Genomic DNA, 14,056 nt, shown 5'->3' on the forward strand with positions numbered 1-14,056 from the left:
AGCCCCCGGAGACAGCGCCCCCCGCAGGCTGTGAGGGGGACGAGCCCTGACCTCAGCCCCCGGAGACAGCGCCCCCCGCAGGCTGTGAGGGGGACGAGCCCTGACTGAAGTGTGTGTGATAATATATAAATAATGTAGAGACTCTTCACAACCACAAGACCTTTGTTCTTTCACCCAGAGCTGCAAGAACAAGAGGACGCCATTTGGTCGAGATATCGTTCTTTTGTTTCACTGTGGCGTCAGAATAAAGTCATTTCTGCCTCGTAACCGTGGAAACGTCTTCAGTTTCAAGACGTTTCCACGGTTACGAGGCAAAAAAAGACTTGATAGACACAGGCGCATCTCGTCACAGAAGGGGGCGTGGCTTCGCCGAGGGGGAAAATAGAATCTTTAGAGAAACACAATTTTCCCTCTTTTTTGCCATTTTCTGGTGGAATATGAACTTATTTATCACATAAATAAAGTCAGGTGTAAGTCGGGTCCATATGGATATTTTCTCACAGCAGATTGTTCAGTAGAGGTGAAAAAACGGCAGTTGTAGCAAGCGCTAGCTAACCATAGCATTAGCCCGATGCTAACATGTAGCATCATGTTAGCATTCTCCGTTATTCATGTGTTTATGGGCTGTTGAACCACTTTGCTCCTCCCCATGTCTTTGTATCTTTATTTAGTAGAAACTATATTCAGAATTCAGCGTTTGTTACAGTAGTTTTTGAATAATTAGAGAAAATTTACATTTTTTCGAGATTGTTTTCCTCCTTAACTGTTTTCAAACATGACCATATATGGGCGATTCCAGAGATGTGTCTATGATGTTCTTGCAGCTCTCGGTGTAAGAACAGAGTGTTTCCATGTATGAATCTGTAAAAACCCTGCAGGTGTTCGAGTCTGTGGGAGCTAGTGTACATGTTTGTGTGAAATAAAGATGAACAACAGTTTTCTGAAAAAGTTTTATTGTTCCTTTAATGAAGAGGTTTAGTTTTAGAACAAAACGTCCGTTTGTTTCCGTCACAGAAACTGGAAGTGGTTTTACCCCATTGTTAATGTTTTAGCGTTAGATACACGTGTGAGTAGGTGTTAGTGTGGCCCCCTGCTGGCCTCACTGCAGGAGCGCCCCCTGCTGGCCTCACTGCAGGAGCGCCCCCTGCTGGCCTCACTGCAGGAGCGCCCCCTGCTGGCCTCACTGCAGGAGCGCCCCCTGCTGGCCTCACTGCAGGCTGCAGGTGCAGTTCATGCCTTTGCTCTTGGGCGAGGCGTCGAACAGGCTGGTGGCCTGAGAGTTGACGAGGCTCCAGAAGTTCTCGAAGGAAATGTCCTGCCCGTTCTGCACGCCCATCTTCTCCAGGAGCTTCCCCAGAGCGCCCTCGTCCGCCTCCAGGGTCTGAGGGCAGAGAGGAGGTCAGAACAGGGTCACAGTCCCACGTTAAAGCTGCACTGTGTAACTTTGTGCATGTTGACCTTTCAGTGACCCGGTGAGTATGGGCGGTTAGCTTAGCTTAGCGCCTTGACTTTCCATCTTGGTGTCTCATATTATCAGGATCAATTTCATTTCAGGTTTTTTAGGATTTCTGATGCACGTAACCATGGATACGGTTCAATAGGCTGCGTTCACGTGACATCACAACATTCTAAAGAGCCCACAGTTTAACATGGAGGTGGAGCAACTGACGGTAACTATGGTAACGTGACGGTAACTATGGTAACGGTGGTAACTGACAAAATGCATGTATTTATGCCTTTGATTTTTGTCTCATATCTCAGTCATTACTGGAGGAATCCACATGAAACACAAACTATCACAAAGTTCATCGTCTCCTCTGTCGGCACATATGAACTAATGTCCAATTATTTTATTTTACTTTCAGACATAACAATAATCTCACAGGTTTGTGAATCCGATCACGATCAAACACTGAAGAGGAAAAACATTTGGAGATTTCTTCCAAAAACTCTAATTTCTCCCATAGAGTTGTATTGGCCCCGCCCTCCACCTGACATTATGACATCATCACATTCTAAATCGTGAACGCCACATATCAGCAGTGAAAACCGAACAAACAATTGATCCTGGAGCGTCGACAGGCCATCGGGAAGCCAGACTAACCCCCCGAGCACCCACTGGGTCACGGAAAAGTCAAATACGTATTATTATCAGCTTTATATTTACATCAAAAGTTGCATAGTGCACCTTTAACCTCTTAACTCCCGCCTGAACCGAGAGGATCTTTTTCCTTCACGTCATCAGATTTTTTTTCCATCATTTTTTTGTGGGGGATTTAACTCATTTTGGTAACTTTTTTGTCATTTTTTTGGTCTTTTTTTTTTTTCCGTCAATTTTTCGTCACTTTTTTTCCACCTTTTTTTTGGGTCTTTTTTAGTCCATTTTTTGTCAAAATTTAAATCACATTTTTGTATTTTTATTATTTTTTCATCAATTTTTCAGCATTTTTTCATCCATTTTTTTGTTGGGTATTCAACTCATTTTGGTAACTTTTTTGTCATTTTTTTTGTCTTTTTAATTAATTTTTTTGGCAATTTTTCGACACTTTTTTTACCCCTTTTTTTTGTCTTTTGTCAATTTTTTGTAATTTTTTTTGTCAAAATTTAAATCACATTTTTGTATTTTTTTTTTTTTTTTCATCAATTTTTCGTCACATTTCCATCATTGTTTTGTCGCTATTTTCTCACCTTTTTCCCAGAAGCTTTTGGATTGGGGTAAAGCCGAACTGGAGAAAACGTGCTCGGTTCAGGCGGGGGTTAAGGGGTCAAGGCCTTAAAGGGATATAGTCTGTAAGTTTGTAAAGTGGGTCGAATTTGAAAGTAAATGAAATCCGTCCCCTCTTTAACCAGAAAGACCTTCTTCCTTTGCGAAATGAAAAGAGCAGGAACAGAACTGTCCTAAAAAAGCAAACAATCAAGCCCCTCCCCCTCCCTCCTGATTGGACCTGACGGGCAGGTTCACAGGAAAAGGGAAGAGGGAAATGCAAGACCAGGTGGTAGAGTTTGAACATTTAGTAAAGTTTGTAATACATGTCGACTTCCAGACTATCCCTTTAAAGTCATTCAAACATATTAAAGGGATGTTTCAGGATTTTTGACACAGGGCCTTATTTCCTCGTTATCCAGAGTGTCGCTGATTTCTGGAGATTTATGTATTTTTTTCTTATATTTGAAGAGTTAAGTGGTGCTAGGCTAGTGCTAGGCTAGTGCTAGGCTAGTGCATGTCTATGGTAACTCGTAGCCTGCATTAGTCGCCATGTCTGATGTGTAGAAGCTCCTTCGTGAACTCCAGGTGTCGCGATGCGGCCGCAGGTAAACAAACGACTGTAGATCCGGTCACCGAGCAGATCACTCCGCCGCGGCGTGGCTACGACCAGGAAGCTGCTCAGATATAAGTTCTTTTAACCTCTTAACTCCCGCCTGAACCGAGAGATCTTTTTCCTTCACGGCATCAGATTTTTTTGTTGGGTATTCAACTCATTTGTGTCATTTTTTTGACATTTTTTGCTCTATTTTTTGTCATTTTCTTGTCAAATTTTTATCACATTTTTGTAATTTTTTTGTTATTTTTCATCACATTTTTGGTCATTTTTTTTAATTTTTTGTCAATTTTTTGTAATTTTTTTGTCAAATATTTATCACATTTCTGTCATTTTTTCGTCATTTTTCATCACATTTTTGTCACATTTTTTGTCATTTTTTCATCAATTTTTCATCAATTTTTTGTCATTTTTTTGGTCACAATTTGTCACATTTTTTGTCATTTTTTATTTATTTTTTGTCAATTTTTTGTCATTTTTTTGTCAAATATTTATCACATTTTTGTCAAATTTTTTGTCATTTTTTATTTATTTTTTGTCAATTTTTTGTCATTTTTTTGTCAAATATTTATCACATTTTTGTCACATTTTTGTCATTTTTTTGTCAAATATTTATCACATTTTTGTCACATTTTGTCAATTTTTTTTGTCATTTTTTTTATTTATTTTTTTGTCAATTTTTTGTCAAATTTTTGTCATTTTTGCGTCAATTTTTTCATCACATTTTTGTCTTTTTTTTTTGTCTTTACCACGTGTGTCTAGTGTGTGACATTTTCTTCATTGTTTTCGTCTCAGTTTTGCCGCTATTTTCTCACCTTTTCTCCAGAAGCTTCTGGATTGGGGTAAAGCCAAACTGGAGAAAACGGGCTCGGTTCAGGCGGGAGTTAAGGGGTTAAAAGCAAAATGGTTATGACTTGGACTGTTTTTAATGCAGGCTACTAGTTACCATAGACATGCACTAGCCTAGCACGAGCCTAGCACAGAATGTCCGCTGTGACCTCTGACCTTGCTGACCGCCGGCATCTGGTTCCCGAGCAGCGTCTGGAACTGAGTGGAGTTCATGGTGGGTTTGTCGTCGGCCGCTTTGTGGAACTCCGTCACCAGAGAGTTCAGCGCCAGCTCCAGGTCTGAGTACTGAGGACGAAGAGGAGAGAAGTTACATTTATCTGCTTTAACGTGAGGAAAACCAGCTCCAGGTCTGAGTACTGAGGATGAAGAGGAGAGAAGTTACATTTATCTGCTTTAACGTGAGGAAAACCAGCTCCAGGTCTGAGTACTGAGGACGAAGAGGAGAGAGAAGTTACATTTATCTGCTTTAACGTGAGGAAAACCAGCTCCAGGTCTGAGTACTGAGGATAAAGAGGAGAGAAGTTACATTTATCTGCTTTAACGTGAGGAAAACCAGCTCCAGGTCTGAGTACTGAGGACGAAGAGGAGAGAGAAGTTACATTTATCTGCTTTAACGTGAGGAAAACCAGCTCCAGGTCTGAGTACTGAGGACGAAGAGGAGAGAGAAGTTACATTTATCTGCTTTAACGTGAGGAAAACCAGCTCCAGGTCTGAGTACTGAGGACGAAGAGGAGAGAGAAGTTACATTTATCTGCTTTAACGTGAGGAAAACCAGCTCCAGGTCTGAGTACTGAGGACGAAGAGGAGAGAAGTTACATTTATCTGCTTTATGTTTATTCTCTGACTTTGTGGCTTTGAGTGGGAGTTTTTTCAGGAAGTGAAACTCAGACTTGAGGACTCGCCCTGATCCTGATGTTTGAGGTCATTGTTTTGTTCATGAACAGCTGGAAACTGACGAGGAGAATGTGAGGAATGTGCAACATCTGACTCTCATCATCCAGGAACGCACAGCTCTACACTACAGCTCCCACAATGCACCGCTCCCACACTGGACTACAGCTCCCACACTGGACTACAGCTCCCACAATGCACCGCTCCCACACTGGACTACAGCTCCCACACTGGACTACAGCTCCCACACTGGACTACAGCTCCCACAATGCACCACTCCCACACTGGACTACAGCTCCCAGAATGCACCTCTCCCACTGGACTACAGCTCCCACACTGGACTACAGCTCCCAGAATGCACCTCTCCCACTGGACTACAGCTCCCACAATGCACCGCTCCCACACTGGACTACAGCTTCCACACTGGACTACAGCTTCCACACTGGACTACAGCTCCCACACTGGACTACAGCTCCCACACTGGACTACAGCTCCCACAATGCACCGCTCACACACTGGACTACAGCTTCCACACTGGACTACAGCTCCCACACTGGACTACAGCTCCCACACTGGACTACAGCTCCCACACTGGACTACAGCTCCCACACTGGACTACAGCTCCCACTGGACTACAGCTCCCACACTGGACTACAGCTCCCACACTGGACTACAGCTCCCAGAATGCACCGCTCACACTGGACTACAGCTCCCACACTGGACTACAGCTCCCACACTGGACTACAGCTCCCACACTGGACTACAGCTCCCACACTGGACTACAGCTCCCACTGGACTACAGCTCCCACACTGGACTACAGCTCCCAGAATGCACCGCTCACACTGGACTACAGCTCCCACACTGGACTACAGCTCCCACTGGACTACAGCTCCCACAATGCACAGCTCCCACAATGCACAGCTCCCACACTGGACTACAGCTCCCACTGGACTACAGCTCCCAGAATGCACCGCTCACACTGGACTACAGCTCCCACACTGGACTACAGCTCCCACACTGGACTACAGCTCCCACACTGGACTACAGCTCCCACACTGGACTACAGCTCCCACACTGGACTACAGCTCCCACACTGGACTACAGCTCCCACACTGGACTACAGCTCCCACACTGGACTACAGCTCCCACACTGGACTACAGCTCCCAGAATGCACCACTCCCACACTGGACTACAGCTCCCAGAATGCACCACTCCCACACTGGACTACAGCTCCCACTGGACTACAGCTCCCACTGGACTACAGCTCCCACACTGGACTACAGCTCCCACTGGACTACAGCTCCCACAATGCACCACTCCCACACTGGACTACAGCTCCCACTGGACTACAGCTCCCACTGGACTACAGCTCCCACACTGGACTACAGCTCCCACACTGGACTACAGCTCCCAGAATGCACAGCTCCCACTGGACTACAGCTCCCACACTGGACTACAGCTCCCACACTGGACTACAGCTCCCACAATGCACCACTCCCACACTGGACTACAGCTCCCACTGGACTACAGCTCCCACACTGGACTACAGCTCCCACAATGCACCACTCCCACACTGGACTACAGCTCCCACACTGGACTACAGCTCCCACTGGACTACAGCTCCCACACTGGACTACAGCTCCCACACTGGACTACAGCTCCCACACTGGACTACAGCTCCCACACTAGACTACAGCTCCCAGAATGCACAGCTCCCACTGGACTACAGCTCCCACACTGGACTACAGCTCCCACACTGGACTACAGCTCCCACAATGCACCACTCCCACACTGGACTACAGCTCCCACTGGACTACAGCTCCCACACTGGACTACAGCTCCCACAATGCACCACTCCCACACTGGACTACAGCTCCCACTGGACTACAGCTCCCACACTGGACTACAGCTCCCACACTGGACTACAGCTCCCACACTGGACTACAGCTCCCACACTAGACTACAGCTCCCAGAATGCACAGCTCCCACTGGACTACAGCTCCCACACTGGACTACAGCTCCCACACTGGACTACAGCTCCCACAATGCACCACTCCCACACTGGACTACAGCTCCCACTGGACTACAGCTCCCACACTGGACTACAGCTCCCACACTGGACTACAGCTCCCACACTGGACTACAGCTCCCACACTGGACTACAGCTCCCACACTGGACTACAGCTCCCAGAATGCACAGCTCCCACACTGGACTACAGCTCCCACACTGGACTACAGCTCCCACAATGCACCACTCCCACACTGGACTACAGCTCCCAGAATGCACAGCTCCCACACTGGACTACAGCTCCCACACTGGACTACAGCTCCCACAATGCACCACTCCCACACTGGACTACAGCTCCCACACTGGACTACAGCTCCCACACTGGACTACAGCTCCCACACTGGACTACAGCTCCCACAATGCACCACTCCCACACTGGACTACAGCTCCCACACTGGACTACAGCTCCCACACTGGACTACAGCTCCCAGAATGCACAGCTCCCACACTGGACTACAGCTCCCACACTGGACTACAGCTCCCACACTGGACTACAGCTCCCACACTGGACTACAGCTCCCACAATGCACCGCTCCCACACTGGACTACAGCTCCCACAATGCATCACTCCCATTGGACTACAGCTCCCACACTGGACTACAGCTCCCACAATGCACCGCTCCCACACTGGACTACAGCTCCCAGAATGCACCGCTCACACACTGGACTACAGCTCCCACAATGGACTACAGCTCCCACAATGGACTACAGCTCCCACAATGCACCGCTCCCACACTGGACTACAGCTCCCAGAATGCACCGCTCACACACTGGACTACAGCTCCCACAATGGACTACAGCTCCCACAATGGACTACAGCTCCCACAATGCACCGCTCCCACTGGACACTGGACTACAGCTCCCACACTGGACTACAGCTCCCACAATGCACCGCTCCCACTGGACACTGGACTACAGCTCCCACACTGGACTACAGCTCCCACACTGGACTACAGCTCCCACACTGGACTACAGCTCCCACACTGGACTACAGCTCCCACAATGCACCGCTCCCACACTGGACTACAGCTCCCACACTGGACTACAGCTCCCACACTGGACTACAGCTCCCACACTGGACTACAGCTCCCACACTGGAGTACAGCTCCCACACTGGACTACAGCTCCCACACTGGACTACAGCTCCCAGAATGCACCGCTCCCACTGGACACTGGACTACAGCTCCCACACTGGACTACAGCTCCCACACTGGACTACAGCTCCCACACTGGACTACAGCTCCCACACTGGACTACAGCTCCCACACTGGACTACAGCTCCCACACTGGACTACAGCTCCCACAATGCACCGCTCCCACTGGACTACAGCTCCCACACTGGACTACAGCTCCCACACTGGACTACAGCTCCCACAATGCACCGCTCCCACACTGTTTAAACGCCGCTGGAGGCCACACATTCCTCCAGGGCAGTGACAAAACCACAGTGTTCATTCAAACCAAAACAACAGGTAACCCAGGCCCCGCCCCCTCCTGCAGGTGACTGACAGGCCCCGCCCCCCTCCTGCAGGTGAATGACAGGCCCCGCCCCCCTCCTGCAGGTGACTGACAGGCCCCGCCCCCTCCTGACAGGCGCCGAAACAGGACGCGCAGAAACTGAAGTCAACAGGGGAAAAAACAAGGATTTAACCGACAAAACCTGGAGGCAGGAAAACGAGCTGGACGAGGAAGAGCCGCACTTTCACAACATCTGGACAAACATCTGGACAAACAAACATCTGGAACACTGAAAGAGCTCTGATGAAGTTGAGCAGACAGTCTGATGCTCTGGAGAATGAGAGGGAAACTTTTTAAACTTTTACTTTAACTTTTTGTTTTGTTTTTTTTGTTGCAAAAATTGGCAAAAACAGGAAAATTAAGAAAAAAATGCACAAAAGCTAAAAGTCCCGCCCTCTTTGTCTGCATACACGCTGTCAATCAATCAATAAATCAATAAATTGTCCCGTCTCCCACAAAGGAAACGCCCCTATCTGGATTACAGCGTCTCGTGCTACTACTACTACTACTACTACTACTACTACTACTACTACTACTACTACTACTACTGCTACTACTACTACTACTACTACTACTACTACTACTACTACTACTACTACTAAATACTTTTTCGTTGGACAAACTTTGGCCTTTATTGTGAAGGAAACAAAAAAAAAGAGGAAAAGTGACACATTCCACAAATTTGTATTGAGTCAGACTCTGCTCTGAGCCGCACCCACAACAACAGGGTCTAAACCAGGACTAAACCAGGACTAAACCAGGTCTAAACCAGGACTAAACCAGGACTAAACCAGGTCTAAACCAGGACTAAAACAAGACTAAGCCAACTCAAAGGAAACGCTCTAAACTTTGGAGAGAATAACTTTTTAAGCGTAATTAAGGCGCCCAAACAGGCAGGAAATAAACAGCACTAAACCAGGACTAAACCAGGTCTAAACCAGGTCTAAACCAGGTCTAAACCAGGACTAAACCAGGTCTAAACCAGGTCTAAACCAGGTCTAAACCAGGACTAAACCAGGACTAAACCAGGTCTAAACCAGGTCTAAACCAGGTCTAAACCAGGTCTAAACCAGGACTAAACCAGGACTAAACCAGGTCTAAACCAGGTCTAAACCAGGTCTAAACCAGGTCTAAACCAGGACTAAACCAGGACTAAACCAGGACTAAACCAGGGCTAAACCAGGTCTAAACCAGGACTAAACCAGGACTAAACCAGGACTAAACCAGGGCTAAACCAGGTCTAAACCAGGACTAAACCAGGACTAAACCAGGACTAAACCAGGACTAAACCAGGACTAAACCAGGTCTAAACCAGGACTAAACCAGGTCTAAACCAGGTCTAAACCAGGACTAAACCAGGACTAAACCAGGTCTAAACCAGGACTAAACCAGGTCTAAACCAGGTCTAAACCAGGTCTAAACCAGGACTAAACCAGGGCTAAACCAGGACTAAACCAGGACTAAACCAGGACTAAACCAGGACTAAACCAGGCCACAGTGAGTAACAGTTTGCGGGTGAATCCCTGGAAAGCGCCGCGGTTCACGCCCTGCTCTGTCTCCGCTCGTGTCTCCGCTCGTGTCTCCGCTGATCTTCGGCTCTTTCCGCCTCTTTCCGCCTCTTTCCGCCACATTGCCCTGGAGTTCGGCAGAGTTCGGGGAGCGCGTGCACTCACCTTCGTGGCCATTTGGGAGAGCGGGTCGAAGCTGCAGCAAAGCGAAGAGGAGAAGCGGAGAGGGCGAAGTGTCCGAGTGTCCCGAAGCGCGAGGAAGCGGAGACTGAGCGCGAGCAGGAACTGGAGGCCCCGCCCCCTGCCACACCTGGGGGGGGAGGGGGGGGGAGGGGCCGCTGTGGCTCAGGGGTTAAATATTTGCACAACGTAAAGACATTTTCGACCTTTTGTTTGCGGCCGTTTGAGGAAGAAATGACTTTAGCGCTGGGCATAGGCGACCGAGGCGACCGTGGGGGGGGGCCAGACTGACCTACAGCCCTGGGCATAGGCGACCGAGGCGACCGCGGGGGGGGGCCAGACTGACCTACAGCCCTGGGCATAGGCGACCGAGGCGACCGCTGAGGGGGGGGGGGGGCAGACTGACCCACGGCCCTGGGCATAGGCGACCGAGGCGACCGCTGAGGGGGGGGCCAGACTGACCTACGGCCCTGGGCATAGGCGACCGAGGCGACCGCTGAGGGGGGGGGGGGCAGACTGACCCACGGCCCTGGGCATAGGCGACCGAGGCGACCGCTGAGGGGGGGGCCAGACTGACCTACGGCCCTGGGCATAGGCGACCGAGGCGACCGCTGAGGGGGGGCCAGACTGACCTACGGCCCTGGGCATAGGCGACCGAGGCGACCGCTGAGGGGGGGGCCAGACTGACCTACGGCCCTGGGCATAGGCGACCGAGGCGACCGCTGAGGGGGGGGGCAGACTGACCTACAGCCCTGGGCATAGGCGACCGAGGCGACCGCTGAGGGGGGGGCAGACTGACCTACGGCCCTGGGCATAGGCGACCGAGGCGACCGCTGAGGGGGGGGGCAGACTGACCTACGGCCCTGGGCATAGGCGACCCAGGCGACCGCTGAGGGGGGGGCCAGACTGACCTACGGCCCTGGGCATAGGCGACCCAGGCGACCGCTGAGGGGGGGGGCAGACTGACCTACGGCCCTGGGCATAGGCGACCGAGGCGACCGCTGAGGGGGGGGCCAGACTGACCTACGGCCCTGGGCATAGGCGACCGAGGCGACCGCTGAGGGGGGGGCCAGACTGACCTACAGCCCTGGGCATAGGCGACCGAGGCGACCGCTGAGGGGGGGGGCAGACTGACCTACGGCCCTGGGCATAGGCGACCCAGGCGACCGCTGAGGGGGGGGGGCAGACTGACCCACAGCCCTGGGCATAGGCGACCGAGGCGACCGCTGAGGGGGGGCAGACTGACCTACAGCCCTGGGCATAGGCGACCGAGGCGACCGCTGAGGGGGGGCCAGACTGACCTACGGCTCTGGGCATAGGCGACCGAGGCGACCGCTGAGGGGAGGGGCCAGACTGACCCACAGCCCTGGGCATAGGCGACCCAGGCGACCGCTGAGGGATCCTTCGGCCCTGGGTCTCTATAGCCTGTCCGTCCATGGGAGTGGATCTCTCCTTCTGTGGTTCTCCCCAAGGTTTCTCTTTTCTCCTGCCGGGTTTGTGAGTTTTTCCTCGCCGTGCTGGAGAGTCTAAGGACGGGGGCGACGCCCACGCCGCTCGTCACCGCCTCCTATTGGACATTATATTTGCCTGGATTCACCTGGACTTTACATGGTCATATTTATTGCTCTGTTTTATTGCCTTGATGTTTGGTGCAGCTGTGAGGGACTTCTGTTGTGATATTGGGCTTTACAAAACCATTAAACTTGAAACTTGAAACTTAATCATGTTAATACATGTTTTTACATGGGGGGTCAGAGGTCAAAGGTCTTTCGTGCTGTTGATTAAACGTCTCTGTGACACGTCTGCGCCCCCGTTCAGCCCTCGCTGTGAGGTCACACACACGCCTTTAGGCCCCGCCCCCTGGTGTTCAAAAACATGTGTCAGTTACTCTGAGGTTTGGGGCCGTTTGTAGGTGAGGGGGGGGGGGCAGGAATCCTCAGAATGTGGAGACAGGTGAGGACAGGAGAGGGGGGGAGAGAGGAAGAGGGGGGGGAGAGAGAGGTGAGGACAGGAGAGGGGGAGAGGGGGAGGGGGGAGGGGTTACTCTGCACCGCAGGCTGTAAGATTTTAGATTTGGGTAAAGCACATGTGAACTTTCTCCATCTGAACGAAACCAAATCTGAATCTGTTCTTCTTGGTTCCGGGTCCTTCAGTTTCAGTCCAGGGTCGTGAGTCCAGTTCGAGATGCCGTCAGGAACCTGAGAGTCTCTGACCGAGAGCTGGACTTTACACAACAAAGTGAAACCTTTTCTCTCAAACTGTGGAACAGCCGCCCCTCTTTAAGTCCAGATCGAAGACACATCTCTTCAAACCAGTTTTTAAGATTTAGACGCACTTATTTGATTGATGGATTTTTTAATATTGTTTTTTCTTTCTGTGAAGCTCTTTGGTTTCCTTGTGTTGTTGTAAAGTGCTACAAATACACTTTTTCTCCCGTTGCTTTTCTAAAATGCAGATTCATAAATCCTGAGGTGTTTGTGGCACATGCTGCTGACACAGGATCCAGAATAATCCAGAATAATCCAGAATAATCCACAATAATCCGTTTGATCAGTGACTCGGCTCCAAACCTCAGGAATGTGCTGACGGAGCCGCTGTACTCGAGTATTTCACAAGTATCAGAGTGTTTGTGTTTGTGTTTCAGTGTGACCTCATGTTGACCTCATGTTGACCTCATGTTGACCTCATGTTGACCTCGTGTTGACCTCATGTTGACCTCATGTTGACCTCGTGTTGACCTCATGTTGACCTCGTCATTTCTTTATTTTTCCTCCCTCAGGTCACGTAAAACCCCGTGACCCTGAACACGCCTTCAGGACCTGGTCACATGATCTGAGGTCAGAGCATAAAGAGCTCCGCCCTCTGCACTGACCTCCCGTGACTCCGCCCTCTGCTCTGACCTCCCGTGACTCCGCCCTCTGCGCTGACCTCCCGTGACTCCGCCCTCTGCGCTGACCTCCCGTGACTCCGCCCTCTGCACTGACCTCCCGTGACTCCGCCCTCTGCACTGACATCCCGTGACTCCGCCCTCTGCTCTGACCTCCCGTGACTCCGCCCTCTGCTCTGACCTCCCGTGACTCCGCCCTCTGCGCTGACCTCCCGTGGCTCCGCCCTCTGCTCTGACCTCCCGTGACTCCGCCCTCTGCGCTGACCTCCCGTGACTCCGCCCTCTGCTCTGACCTCCCGTGACTCCGCCCTCTATGCTGACCTCCCGTGACTCCGCCCTCTGCTCTGACCTCCCGTGACTCCGCCCTCTGCTCTGACCTCCCGTGACTCCGCCCTCTGCTCTGACCTCCCGTGACTCCGCCCTCTGTATTTTGCCTGGGCTGATTTGGAATTGGCCAAAAGGAGGCGCTGTGGAGCTGCGGTCACACCAGTTAACCCCTTAACTCCCGCCTGAACCGAGAGCATTTTACTCCAGTTTGGCTTTACCCCAATCCAAAAGCTTCTGGGAAAAAGGGTGAAAAAATAGCAATAAAACAATGATGGAAATGTGACGAAAAAATTTACGAAAAATTGATGAAAAAATGAAAAAAAATGAAAAAAAATTGAAAAAAAAATGACAAAAATGTGACAAAAAAATGATGAAAAATGATGAAAAAATGATGACAAAAATGATGACAAAAAATGACAAAAAATGATGAAAAAATGATGAAAAAATGATGACAAAAAATGACAAAAAATGATGAAAAAATGACAAAAAAATTATGAAAAAATGAC

The 14,056-nt window shown here is 50.1% G+C and overlaps 1 protein-coding gene across 2 annotated transcripts; it reads right to left on the reverse strand.

The window, feature by feature from the left end:
• Window positions 1-949: 949 nt before the first annotated feature.
• Window positions 950-10,441, reverse strand: LOC306982752 (protein S100-A14-like). Of its 2 annotated transcripts, none has more exons than XM_079583212.1 (4): window positions 10,322-10,441; window positions 4,326-4,454; window positions 1,206-1,381; window positions 950-1,125 (listed from the first exon to the last, which is right to left on the reverse strand). In XM_079583212.1, exons 1-3 carry the CDS (start codon window positions 10,331-10,333, stop codon window positions 1,208-1,210), a joined length of 315 nt encoding a protein of 104 aa, XP_079439338.1. In that variant the 5' UTR covers window positions 10,334-10,441; the 3' UTR covers window positions 950-1,125; window positions 1,206-1,207. The 2 variants fall into 2 exon arrangements, 1 of the variants encoding a protein (XP_079439338.1); XR_013794225.1 differs by having other exon boundaries at window positions 1,030-1,098; window positions 1,153-1,381.
• Between the last annotated feature and the right edge of the window lie 3,615 nt (window positions 10,442-14,056).

This window comes from Gobius niger (genome assembly GCF_951799975.1).
Source record: "Gobius niger genome assembly, contig: SCAFFOLD_135, whole genome shotgun sequence".
Classification (NCBI taxonomy): Eukaryota; Metazoa; Chordata; class Actinopteri; order Gobiiformes; family Gobiidae; genus Gobius; species Gobius niger.

Coding starts and splice junctions, on each gene's coding strand:
- LOC306982752 (XM_079583212.1), bottom strand. Junction 1,382..4,325: donor AGATGCCGGCGGTCAGCAAG/GTCAGAGGTCAC, acceptor CTCTGCCCTCAG/ACCCTGGAGGCGGACGAGGG.